Source organism: Oncorhynchus clarkii, chromosome 16 (genome assembly GCF_045791955.1).
Source record: "Oncorhynchus clarkii lewisi isolate Uvic-CL-2024 chromosome 16, UVic_Ocla_1.0, whole genome shotgun sequence".
NCBI lineage: Eukaryota > Metazoa > Chordata > Actinopteri > Salmoniformes > Salmonidae > Oncorhynchus > Oncorhynchus clarkii.
Genome location: NC_092162.1, coordinates 6289673 through 6303345, shown reverse-complemented (window position 1 = coordinate 6303345; position 13673 = coordinate 6289673). Strand labels below are relative to the sequence as shown.

General features: G+C 42.9%; 1 protein-coding gene across 1 annotated transcript in view; it reads left to right on the top strand.

Moving 5' to 3' along the window:
- The first annotated feature begins 6803 nt into the window (after window positions 1–6803).
- The window catches only part of LOC139367896 (uncharacterized), a 16004-nt gene continuing 9134 nt past the window's right edge, over window positions 6804–13673 (top strand). The window contains exons 1-2 of the mRNA XM_071106266.1: window positions 6804–8093; window positions 9662–9738. Of these exons, the coding sequence (XP_070962367.1) occupies window positions 7376–8093; window positions 9662–9738 (795 nt within the window). The 5' untranslated portion in view covers window positions 6804–7375. The remainder of the gene's footprint in view (window positions 8094–9661; window positions 9739–13673) is intronic.

The window sequence follows — 13673 nt, the reverse complement described above, 5'->3', positions numbered from 1 at the left end:
TAACTCCAACCCTGTTCCTGGAGAGATACCCTCCTGTAGGTTTTAACTCCAACCCAGTTCCTGGAGAGAAACCCTCCTGTAGGTTTCAACTCCAACCCAGTTCCTGGAGAGAAACCCTCCTGTAGGTTTCAACTCCAACCCTGTTCCTGGAGAGAAACCCTCCTGTAGGTTTCAACTCCAACCCTGTTCCTGGAGAGAAACCCTCCTGTAGGTTTCAACTCCAACCCAGTTCCTGGAGAGAAACCCTCCTGTAGGTTTCAACTCCAACCCAGTTCCTGGAGAGAAACCCTCCTGTAGGTTTTAACTCCAACCCAGTTCCTGGAGAGAGACCCTCCTGTAGGTTTTAACTCCAACACTGTTCCTGGAGAGAAACCCTCCTGTAGGTTTACACACTAACCCTGTTCCTGGAGAGAACCCTCCTGTAGGTTTTAACACTAACCCTGTTCCTGGAGAGAAACCCTCCTGTAGGTTTCAACTCCAACCCTGTTCCTGGAGAGAAACCCTCCTGTAGGTTTCAACTCCAACCCAGTTCCTGGAGAGAAACTCTCCTTGTAGGTTTCAACTCCAACCCTGTTCCTGGAGAGAAACCCTCCTGTAGGTTTCAACTCCAACCCAGTTCCTGGAGAGAAACTCTCCTTGTAGGTTTCAACTCCAACCCAGTTCCTGGAGAGAAACCCTCCTGTAGGTTTTATCTCCAACACAGTTCCTGGAGAGAGACCCTCCTGTAGGTTTTAACTCCAACACTGTTCCTGGAGAGAAACTCTCCTTGTAGGTTTCAACTCCAACCCTGTTCCTGGAGAGAAACCCTCTTGTAGGTTTACACACTAACCCTGTTCCTGGAGAGAAACCCTCCTGTAGGTTTCAACTCCAACCCTGTTCCTGGAGAGAGACCCTCCTGTAGGTTTCAACTCCAACCCTGTTCCTGGAGAGACACTCCTGTAGGTTTCAACTCCAACCCTGTTCCTGGAGAGAAACCCTCCTGTAGGTTTCAACTCCAACCCTGTTCCTGGAGAGACACTCCTGTAGGTTTTAACTCCAACCCTGTTCCTGGAGAGAAACCCTCTTGTAGGTTTACACACTAACCCTGTTCCTGGAGAGAAACCCTCCTGTAGGTTTCAACTCCAACCCTGTTCCTGGAGAGAAACCCTCCTGTAGGTTTCAACTCCAACCCTGTTCCTGGAGAGAAACCCTCCTGTAGGTTTCAACTCCAACACTGTTCCTGGAGAGAAACCCTCCTGTAGGTTTCAACTCCAACCCTGTTCCTGGAGAGAAACCCTCCTGTAGGTTTCAACTCCAACCCTGTTCCTGGAGAGAAACCCTCCTGTAGGTTTTAACTCCAACCCTGTTCCTGGAGAGAAACCCTCCTGTAGGTTTTAACTCCAACCCTGTTCCTGGAGAGAAACCCTCCTGTAGGTTTTAACTCCAACCCTGTTCCTGGAGAGAAACCCTCCTGTAGGTTTCAACTCCAACCCTGTTCCTGGAGAGAAACCCTCCTGTAGGTTTCAACTCCAACCCTGTTCCTGGAGAGAAACCCTCTTGTAGGTTTACACACTAACCCTGTTCCTGGAGAGAAACCCTCCTGTAGGTTTCAACTCCAACCCTGTTCCTGGAGAGAGACCTTCCTGTAGGTTTTAACTCCAACCCTGTTCCTGGAGAGATACCCTCCTGTAGGTTTCAACTCCAACCCTGTTCCTGGAGAGAAACCCTCCTGTAGGTTTACACACTAACCCTGTTCCTGGAGAGAGACCTTCCTGTAGGTTTTAACTCCAACCCTGTTCCTGGAGAGAGACCTTCCTGTAGGTTTACACACTAACCCTGTTCCTGGAGAGAGACCTTCCTGTAGGTTTACACACTAACCCTGTTCCTGGAGAGAGACCCTCCTGTAGGTTTCAACTCCAACCCTGTTCCTGGAGAGAGACCCTCCTGTAGGTTTCAACTCCAACCCTGTTCCTGGAGAGAGACCTTCCTGTAGGTTTTAACTCCAACCCTGTTCCTGGAGAGAGACCTTCCTGTAGGTTTTAACTCCATGTCATTTAAACAAAATAATAAAATGTGATGTGATGACGTTCAATGTGTCTTTTTTTCACCCAACTTTGGACCTAAATCTCACATAACATGGTGAGATTATTTGTTGATTTCAAATTGAATTCACATTAGAGGACAAACTCAACCAAATGTTTTATCAAAACTAGACGTTGAACTGACGTCTGTGCCCAGTGGGCTTTATCTAGACCAAATGAGGTGCTTGTTGGCAGTGATACTAATGACTAAACTGCGACTCAGAGGAACTGATTGTATCAGTATCTCCCTTTTCCACAATGAGGTCTGTACTGCAAACAAGGTGATAGATATAGTGCACTATTTTTCACCAGGGGCGCATAGGGCTCTGGTCAAAATTAGTGCGCTAAATAGGGAATAGGGTGCCCTTTGTGACACAGCAGAGAGAAGCGATAATGGGGTACTGTATCAGCAGGAACATGAGCATAACTCTCAATAAACACCAGAGGGCAGCAGAGAGACGTGCTCTATCACAATGGTGGAATGGATTTATTATTGGATTTTTATAAACATGTTGACAAACTAATTTCCCCTTAGGGGTTAATGAGGTATCATCTCATTTCAGTCATTTGCTTGTTTGAGATATTGTGTTACATGACACCAGGGATGGAATTTCAGGACTTTGGGCACCGGACTGTCGGACGAGTAGACTGTGATTTCTACTAGCCCGGGTAAAATTCGCCCCACAAATCTGTGCCTTGCGATGTTTGAAAAGGGCCATCTTATTTTCCATCCCTGGTAATAATATTAATTTTCAATATGAATACAAATAATTGATTGAAATAGTACAAATGGAATACAAGACAACTTTACGGAATGCCTGAAACCAATAAAATATAGAAATACAATCTAGTCATTCTACCTCTGTCTCAAATATAGAAATGTGATCTTGTCATTCTACCTCTATGTCTGAAATATAGAAATGTAATCTAGTCTCTCTATGTCTATGTCCCTCTATGTCTCAAAGACGTTGTATATGATTGGCTAATCAGAGACATGATTCTGAGATCATCTTATCACAAATGTGATTTTGTTACTTATAAAGCTACACATTGGAGTCAATGTGATCTTAATTAGTTCACACTGATAAAATGTAAGGGATGAGATTACTTAAAACAAGTTATAGGGGAGCATGAAGTCAACGGGAGATCAACAAAACTAAGGTGATATGTACATTCTAAACTTTCTGGGCAAATAAATATACCGTAGTTAAATAATCAAAATCAAATCAAATTTATTTATATAGCCCTTCGTACATCAGCTGATATCTCAAAGTGCTGTACAGAAACCCAGCCTAAAACCCCAAACAGCAAGCAATGCAGGTGTAGAAGCACGGTGGCTAGGAAAAACTCCCTAGAAAGGCCAAAACCTAGGAAGAAACCTAGAGAGGAACCAGGCTATGTGGGGTGGCCAGTCCTCTTCTGGCTGTGCCGGGTGGAGATTATAACAGAACATGGCCAAGATGTTCAAATGTTCATAAATGACCAGCATGGTTGAATAATAATAAGGCAGAACAGTTGAAAGAAACTGGAGCAGCACGGCCAGGTGGACTGGTGACAGCAAGGAGTCATCATGTCAGGTAGTCCTGGGGCATGGTCCTAGGGCTCAGGTCCTCCGAGAGAGAGAAAGAGAGAATTAGAGAACGCACACTTAGATTCACACAGGACACCGAATAGGACAGGAGAAGTACTCCAGATATAACAAACTGACCCTAGCCCCCCGACACATAAACTACTGCAGCATAAATACTGGAGGCTGAGACAGGAGGGGTCAGGAGACACTGTGGCCCCATCCGAGGACACCCCCGGACAGGGCCAAACAGGAAGGATATAACCCCACCCACTTTGCCAAAGCACAGCCCCCACACCACTAGAGGGATATCTTCAACCACCAACTTACCATCCTGAGACAAGGCTGAGTATAGCCCACAAAGACCTCCGCCACGGCACAACCCAAGGGGGGGGGGGGAGCCAACCCAGACAGAATGACCACATCAGTGACTCAACCCACTCAGGTGACGCACCCCCTCCAGGGACGACATGAGAGAGCCCCAGTAAGCCAGTGACTCAGCCCCTGTAATAGGGTTAGAGGCAGAGAATCCCAGTGGAAAGAGGGGAACCGGCCAGGCAGAGACAGCAAGGGCGGTTCGTTGCTCCAGAGCCTTTCCGTTCACCCTCCCACTCCTGGGCCAGACTACACTCAATCATATGACCCACTGAAGAGATGAGTCTTCAGTAGAGACTTAAAGGTTGAGACCGAGTTTGCTTCTCTGACATGGGTAGGCAGACAGTTCCATAAAAATGGAGCTCTATAGGAGAAAGCCCTGCCTCCATCTGTTTGCTTAGAAATTCTAGGGACAATTAGGAGGCCTGCGTCTTGTGACCGTAGCGTACGTGTAGGTATGTACGGCAGGACCAAATCAGAGAGATAGGTAGGAGCAAGCCCATGTAATGCTTTGTAGGTTAGCAGTAAAACCTTGAAATCAGCCCTTGCTTTGACAGGAAGCCAGTGTAGAGAGGCTAGCACTGGAGTAATATGATCAATTTTTTTGGTTCTAGTCAGGATTCTAGCAGCCGTATTTAGCACTAACTGAAGTTTATTTAGTGCTTTATCCGGGTAGCCGGAAAGTAGAGCATTGCAGTAGTCTAACCTAGAAGTGACAAAAGCATGGATTAATTTTTCTGCATCATTTTTGGACAGAAAGTTTCTGATTTTTGCAATGTTACGTAGATGGAAAAAAGCTGTCCTTGAAATGGTCTTGATATGTTCTTCAAAAGAGAGATCAGGGTCCAGAGTAACGCCGAGGTCCTTCACAGTTTTATTTGAGACGACTGTACAACCATTAAGATTAATTGTCAGATTCAACAGAAGATCTCTTTGTTTCTAGGGACCTAGAACAAGCATCTCTGTTTTGTCCGAGTTTAAAAGTAGAAAGTTTGCAGCCATCCACTTCCTTATGTCTGAAACACATTCTTCTAGCAAGGGCAATTTTGGGGCTTCACCATGTTTCATTGAAATGTACAGCTGTGTGTCATCCGCATAGCAGTGAAAGTTAACATTATGTTTTCGAATAACATCCCCAAGAGGTAAAATATATAGTGAAAACAATAGTGGTCCTAAAACGGAACCTTGAGGAACACCAAAATTTACAGTTGATTTGTCAGAGGACAAACCATTCACAGAGACAAACTGATATCTTTCCGACAGATAAGATCTAAACCAGGCCAGAACTTGTCCATGTAGACCAATTTGGGTTTCCAATCTCTCCAAAAGAATGTGGTGATCGATGGTATCAAAAGCAGCACTAAGGTCTAGGAGCACGAGGACAGATGCAGAGCCTCGGTCCGATGCCATTAAAATGTCATTTACCACCTTCACAAGTGCCGTCTCAGTGCTATGATGGGGTCTAAAACCAGACTGAAGCATTTCGTATACATTGTTTGTCTTCAGGAAGGCAGTGAGTTGTTGCGCAACAGCCTTTTCTAAAATTTTTGAGAGGAATGGAAGATTATATAAAGACTTAATAATATAAAGACTTAATCACCAACGCTTGTCCTGCTGGACAGTCCACTACACCTCAGCACACACACGTCATTACACTGCGTGCAACCATGTTTCCAATCCTCATTCTATATTAATTACGAGTGAAATGGCGGTGGAAACGACTTCCTGCGCAAATATTGATAAAAATAACATTTATATCCGGGTAAACTTGGGAGTCACGCGATGATATGGTGTGTGGTCCTCCCGTTACGACTCGGGGAAAGCTTTCATTTAGGCTATAGATGAAATAAGTTATGAAACACTTCACGGGGTGGTGAAGAGGATGCTACTTTCCAATAGAGATCGAGGGTCTAATTCTGGTGACATGATGATCGATGCTTGACAAAAAAATACAAAAAAATGCAGTGGACTAGCCTACCTACTGTATCTGTAAACTGTTGACTAGAGCGCACATGCCAAGACCAGAGTAGGCACATTTGTTATTTAATGCAACAGTTTGTGACAAAAACTTTCGGTAGAGTTGAAAATGTGATGGAAACACATTGAACATTCGGTTTGTACATGAACATTTAAGCGGAAAAAGTACATTTTGTGTGCGCTATGTCATCACGCACTGATATTTTTTCGCAACAAATCAGTTTGGTGGAAACACCACTGGTGGGAAAAGTCTAATTCTTTAATCGGAAATTTAGAATACTTGCATGAAAATCTGTCACCAATTGGATGGAACCAACCAACCTTTTGTTGCCGTAGAAGTTTAACTTTGGTTGAGATGGAGACATGAATCTAACAAATCAATTATAAATTTGTAGACAAACTGGAATTAAAGCCAGTCAGTGGCACAAGAGATACATCTCCTTCAAATACTGACATTATGTTGCGTTGACAACCAAACACAATTCAATATCACTTTCGCAAGACAGTAAATAGACTATTAACTTGTTAACAAATGATATGTTGGATTTATGTCTCTAACTAAATAAAAAAATACAAGTTCAAGAATAAGATGAAGCAAGATTAAACTATCCAAGTCTTCGATATCCTTGATCATTTGGTTGCATTGTAAACCAAACACAATTCAATATTACTTTTGTAAAAACAGAAAAATAGACTAAAGTCAAGGCTACCTTACAAACGAACGTAACATTATTTATTCAACCTTTAAAAATGAGTTTCATCTATGACCACATTTTGAGGTCAGTCCGTTGTAACTATAAAATGCTTTTTTTTAATGTAATCGTAGAAAGGGCTCATGTTCAAGATGGCGTGGAAAGGTTGCAGTTCTATGTAAATCTTCACAATTGCTATGATATAATCTGTACAGAATCTCCAACAGCATTGATCACTTGCACAATGTACTTTTTAATGTGATCTCAACTGTAATCGTTTGGTTCTGCTATTAGATGAAGCACAGTGATAACACATTAAGTTGTTGTATAAGTAGATGGTTGAAAACATAGTGATATTAGGATAATATCAATAAATAAATCAATAAATAGCATTAGGATTTCAACAAACCTCTGGCTGTCTTTTTGAGTGGGTGAAAAAATATTTAAATTTCATTGGATCAACGTCTTAATTAAATATTACCCAATTCTCCACGTTGAAATGACGTGGTGTGCCCAGTGGGAAAGGATTATTGACCTTTGAACCCAGCATCGATTTGTCTGTGCCTTGCTGTCTCCCTGACCTAATCAGTGGCCAAAGTCCCCTCTGCCTCTCACACAGACACAGTCAGTACTCTCAGAGTCTGTTTAAATGTGGACGTCTTCCTCGCAGACGAACCTGCGCAGTGACTTTCTACCGGGCCACCATGCTTCCCCGTACCGTATCCTTCCTCCTGCTCTTCATCTTCCTCTCCTCTGGGATGTCTGCTTCTCTGGTCAGCAGGACGACCCGCGAAGAGGACGGCCCTCCTGCTGTTCCGACCTCGTTCAGGGTTGCCACCTCTGCTGCTGTAGGTGTTCCGTCGGAGGTTGATACCGTGCAGGCAGGTGGCCCGGTCGTTGATGATACTCCTTCAGCTGAGGCTGTGGCAGAAGCCCTAGTGACAAATGAGCCTGTTACAGATGCCGCTGTAGCTGACGAGGTTGTAGCCGAAGAGCCGGTTGAGGACACCCCAGTTGCTGATGCTCTGGTAGCAGATGCCCCTGTAGACGCCTTTATCATAACAGAAGAAGAAACAGAGGCCCTGATAACAGAAGCAATGATTAAAGAGTTGTCTGCCCGGGTGGAGAAGGAAGACCTCGCTGAAGAGACAGAGATTCAAGACGCCATCTTGAAAGAGTTGGCTCACCGGGAGACCCTTGGGAAGGCAGTGGAGGAGCCCATTGAAGAAGCAGCAGAGGCATATGCTCCAGGGGAGGATCCAGCCAGCTCTGAGATACTTGTCTTCGAAGCCCAGGAAGAGGACTCTGGATGGGGGTTGGCTTCCGTCAGAGAGAGCCTCCAGGCAGCCAACGGATACTTTGACTCTCTTGTGGAACTGATGGGGGGACGCAATGGAGTGTGTCAATACAAGTGCAAATACGGTAAGGATGAGACGGGGGTTGTGTGTAATTGAAATTGAAAGGTCATTTCAGATTGAGCCGACATATGCAGCATTTACCAGCGTTGACCGTGTGAATGCAGTCTCCGCAAATGCGATAACATTGCCTTTAAACGTCAATTGTGCTATAGTGCTGAACTTCCGCAATGAATTCAATCCCTGAATGTAACTAAAACCACAATGCTGAGTGTAACTAAAACCTAGATGCTGAATGTAACTAAAACCTAGATGCTGAATGTAACTAAAGCCAAGATGCTGAATGTAACTAAAACCAAGATGCTGAATGTAACTAAAACCAAGATGCTGAATGAAACTAAAACCAAGATGCTGAATGTAACTAAAACCAAGATGCTGAATGTAACTAAAACCTAGATGCTGAATGTAACTAAAACCACGATGCTGAATGTAACTAAAACCAAGATGCTGAATGTAACTAAAACCAAGATGCTGACTGCTATCCTTGACCCAGTATAGAGTCAAACTTGATTTCCTAAATAACAGATCACATTGTACCCATTCAGGCTATTACAAATAAAGACCACCGGTTAGGCTTCTCTCTGTCTCTCTCCCCTCTGTGTTCATCTGTTTATCATACTTATGGTCAATAGTAATTGATTGAACTGTTTGGCTGTTTACTAACATGAGGCCCATTCGTCAATAGACATATATTCTCATGTTATCCATCTGTGATATTGATGAGAGAGGTATAGCCGAGGTCAGTGTTAACATGTTTACATTACATTAATAATAGATCACTTCAGTGAGTATCAGTGATATAGATTGACCAGATGACTGAGGTATAGTACCCATCAGACCATAGTTAGTACAGCATGACCTACAGGTTCAATTCCAATATCCACACTAGCCTAATACATTTCTCCATATCCTAAAGTTAAGGCTATTATGGATATCAGTAGAGTAGCATACCCAACACATTGCGGTCATTCTAAGAATGTGCTAGGATATAATCACCATGACTACGCTACGTTCCAATATCCACACTAGCCTAATACATTTCTCCATATCCTAAGTTAAGGCTATCATGGATATCAGTAGAGTAGCATACCCAACACATTGCGGTCATTCTAAGAATGTGCTAGGATATAATCACCATGACTACGCTACGTTCCAATATCCACACTAGCCTAATACATTTCTCCATATCCTAAAGTTAAGGCTATCATGGATATCAGTAGAGTAGCATACCCAACACATTGCGGTCATTCTAAGAATGTGCTAGGATATAATCACCATGACTACGCTACGTTCCAATATCCACACTAGCCTAATACATTTCTCCATATCCTAAAGTTAAGGCTATCATGGATATCAGTAGAGTAGTACCATATACTAGTATGGACAATGGAATGGGGATAACTGATAGAACTGCAAAATAGATATTTTGCTGAAGTACTTTTGAAAGGTCCCATCAATAAATTTCACCATAGAGTGCTGAACGTTACATTTGTGATTATTGATAACAACTTCTCTTAATTAATATTTGGATAATCTGCACAAGGGTTGGATTAAAAGTTTATATTTCCTTATCAGGTAAAACACCTGTGCATCGCTATGGTTACGTGACCCCAGAGCCCAACGGTTGCAGCTCCAACCTCCTAGGATTCCAGGTACCAGACGGTGTATGTTTCCTGTCACTAACTACAGGCTGTTTGTTATACAGTACTAATACGTAAACTGTAGGCTGCTGTCTATTCATACATATTAGACGTTTAGGGCTGTATATAGAACCCTCTGTGGAAAGGGTTCTACATGGAACCCAAAAGGGTTCTACCTGGAGTCATAAGGGTTCTCCTATGGTGACAGCTGAAGCCTTTTAAATATGTAGAGTATACATCACTATATAGTGTATAAATCCCTGTATAGTGTATAAATCCCCATGTAGAGTATAAATCCCTATATAGTGTATAAATCCCTATATAGTGTATACATCCTTATACAGTGCCTTGCGAAAGTATTCAGCCCCCTTGAACTTTGCGACATTTTGCCACATTTCAGGCTTCAAACATAAAGATATAAAACTGTATTTTTTTGTGAAGAATCAACAACAAGTGGGACACAATCATGAAGTGGAATGACATTTATTGGATATTTCAAACTTCTTTAACAAATCAAAAACTGAAAAATTGGGCGTGCAAAATTATTCAACCCCTTTACTTTCAGTGCAGCAAACTCTCTCCAGAAGTTCAGTGAGGATCTCTGAATGATCCAATGTTCACCTAAATGACTAATGATGATAAATACAATCCACCTGTGTGTAATCAAGTCTCCGTATAAATGCACCTGCACTGTGATAGTCTCAGAAGTCCGTTAAAAGCGCAGAGAGCATCATGAAGAACAAGGAACACACCAGGCAGGTCCGAGATACTGTTGTGAAGAAGTTTAAAGCCGGATTTGGATACAAAAATATTTCCCAAGCTTTAAACATCACAAGGAGCACTGTGCAAGCGATAATATTGAAATGGAAGGAGTATCAGACCACTGCAAATCTACCAAGACCTGGCCGTCCCTCTAAACTTTCAGCTCATACAAGGAGAAGACTGATCAGAGATGCAGCCAAGAGGCCCATGATCACTCTGGATGAACTGCAGAGATCTACAGCTGAGGTGGGAGACTCTGTCCATAGGACAACAATCAGTCGTATATTGCACAAATCTGGCCTTTATGGAAGAGTGGCAAGAAGAAAGCCATTTCTTAAAGATATCCATAAAAAGTGTTGTTTAAAGTTTGCCACAAGCCACCTGGGAGACACACCAAACATGTGGAAGAAGGTGCTCTGGTCAGATGAAACCAAAATTGAACTTTTTGGCAACAATGCAAAACGTTATGTTTGGCGTAAAAGCAACACAGCTGAACACACCATCCCCACTGTCAAACATGGTGGTGGCAGCATCATGGTTTGGGCCTGCTTTTCTTCAGCAGGGACAGGGAAGATGGTTAAAATTGATGGGAAGATGGATGGAGCCAAATACAGGACCATTCTGGAAGAAAACCTGATAGAGTCTGCAAAAGACCTGAGACTGGGACGGAGATTTGTCTTCCAACAAGACAATGATCCAAAACATAAAGCAAAATCTACAATGGAATGGTAAAAATAAACATATCCAGGTGTTAGAATGGCCAAGTCAAAGTCCAGACCTGAATCCAATTGAGAATCTGTGGAAAGAACTGAAAACTGCTGTTCACAAATGCTCTCCATCCAACCTCACTGAGCTCGAGCTGTTTTGCAAGGAGGAATGGGAAAAAATTTCAGTCTCTCGATGTGCAAAACTGATAGAGACATACCCCAAGCGACTTACAGCTGTAATCGCAGCAAAAGGTGGCGCTACAAAGTATTAACTTAAGGGGGCTGAATAATTTTGCACACCCAATTTTTCAGTTTTTGATTTGTTAAAAAAGTTTGAAATATCCAATAAATGTCGTTCCACTTCATGATTGTGTCCCACTTGTTGTTGATTCTTCACAAAAAAATACAGTTTTATATCTTTATGTTTGAAGCCTGAAATGTGGCAAAAGGTCGCAAAGTTCAAGGGGGCCGAATACTTTCGCAAGGCACTGTATATATCTGTGATCCCCAAAGATTGGAAAGCTGTCGCAGTCATCCCCTCTTCAAAGGGGGAGACACTCTAGACCCAAACAGTTATAGACCTGTATCCATCCTGCCCTGCCTTTCTAAAATCTTTGAAAGTTAACAAACAGATCACCGTCCATTTCGAATCCCACCGTACCTTCTCCATGATGCAATCTAGTTTCCGAGCTGGTCATGGGTGCACCTCAGCCACGCTCAAGGTCCTAAACGATATCATAACCGCCATCGATAAAAGACAGTACTGTGCAGCTGTATTCATCGACCTGGCCAAGACTTTCTACTCTGTCAATCACGCATTCTTATCGTCAGATTCAATAGCCTTGGCTTCTCAAATGACTGCCTCGCCTGCTTCACCAACTACTTCTCAGAGTTCAGTGTGTCAACCTGGAGGGCCTGTTGTCCGGACATCTGGCAGTCTCTATTGGGGTTCCACAGGGTTCAATCCTCGGGCCGACTCTCTTCTCTGAATACATCAATGATGTCGCTCATGCTGCTGGTGATTCTCTGATCCACCTCTACGCAGACGACAGCATTCTGCATACTTCTGGCCCTTCTTTGGACATTGTGCTAACAAACCTCGAAACGAGCTTCAATGCAATACAACACTCCTAATGTGGCATCCAACTGCTTTTAAATGCTAGTAAAACTAAGAGCATGCTCTTCAACTGATCGCTGCCCGCACCCTCCCGTCCAACTAGCATCACTACTCGAGACGGTTCTGACCTAGAATATGTGGACAACTACAAACACCTAGGTGTCTGGTTAGACTGTAAACTCTCCTTCCAGACTCACATTAAGCATCTCCAATCCAAAATGAAATCTAGAATTGGCTTCCTATTTCGTAACAAAGCCTCCTTCACTCATGCTGCCAAACATACCCTCGTAAAACTGACCATCCTACCGATCCTCGACTTCGGCGATGTCATTTACAAAATAGCCTCCAACACTCTACTCAGAAAATTGGATGCAGTCAATCACAGTGCCATCCGTTTTGTCACCAAAGCCCCATATACTACCCACCACTACGACCTGTATGCTATTGTTGGCTGGTTCTCACTACATATCCAAACCCACTGGTTCCAGATCATCTATAAGTCTTTGCTAGGTAAAGCCTTTGCTAGGTAAAGCCCCACCTTATCTCAGCTCACTGGTCACCATAGCAACACCCACCCGTAGCACGCACTCCAGCAGGTATATTTCACTGGTCACCCCCAAAGCCAACACTTCCTTTGGCCGCCTTTCCTTCCAGTTCTCTGCTGCCAATGACTGGAACGAATTGCCAAAATCTCTGAGGCTGGAGTCTAATATCTCCCTCTCCAACTTCAAGCATCAGCTGTCAGAGCAGCTCACCGATCACTGTACCTGTAGATAGCCCATCTGTAAATATCACACCCAACTACCTACCTCATCCCCATGTTGTTACTTATCCTCTTGCTCTTTTGCACCCCAGTATCTCTACTTGCACATCATCATCTGCACATCTATCACTCCAGTATTAATGCTAAATTGTAATTATTTCACCTCTATGGCCTATTTATTGCCTTACCTCCCTACTCTTCTACATTTGCACACACTGTACATAGATTTTTATATTTTTCTTTTCTATTGTGTTTTTGACTGTATGTTTGATTATATATTACTCTGTTTGTGTCGCACTGCTTTGCTTTATCTTGGCCAGGTCGCAGTTGTAAATGAGAATGTGTTCTCACCTGGCCTACCTGGTTAAATAAAGGTGAAATATATATAAAATAAATACAAAAATATAGTGTATAAATCCCTATATAGTGTATAAATCCCTATATAGTGTATACATCCCTATATAGTGTATGAATCCCTATATAGAGTATGCATCCCTATATAGTGTATAAATCCCTATATAGTGTGTAAATCCCTATATAGTGTATAAATCCCTATATAGTGTATGATTCCCTATATAGTGTATAAATCCCTATGTAG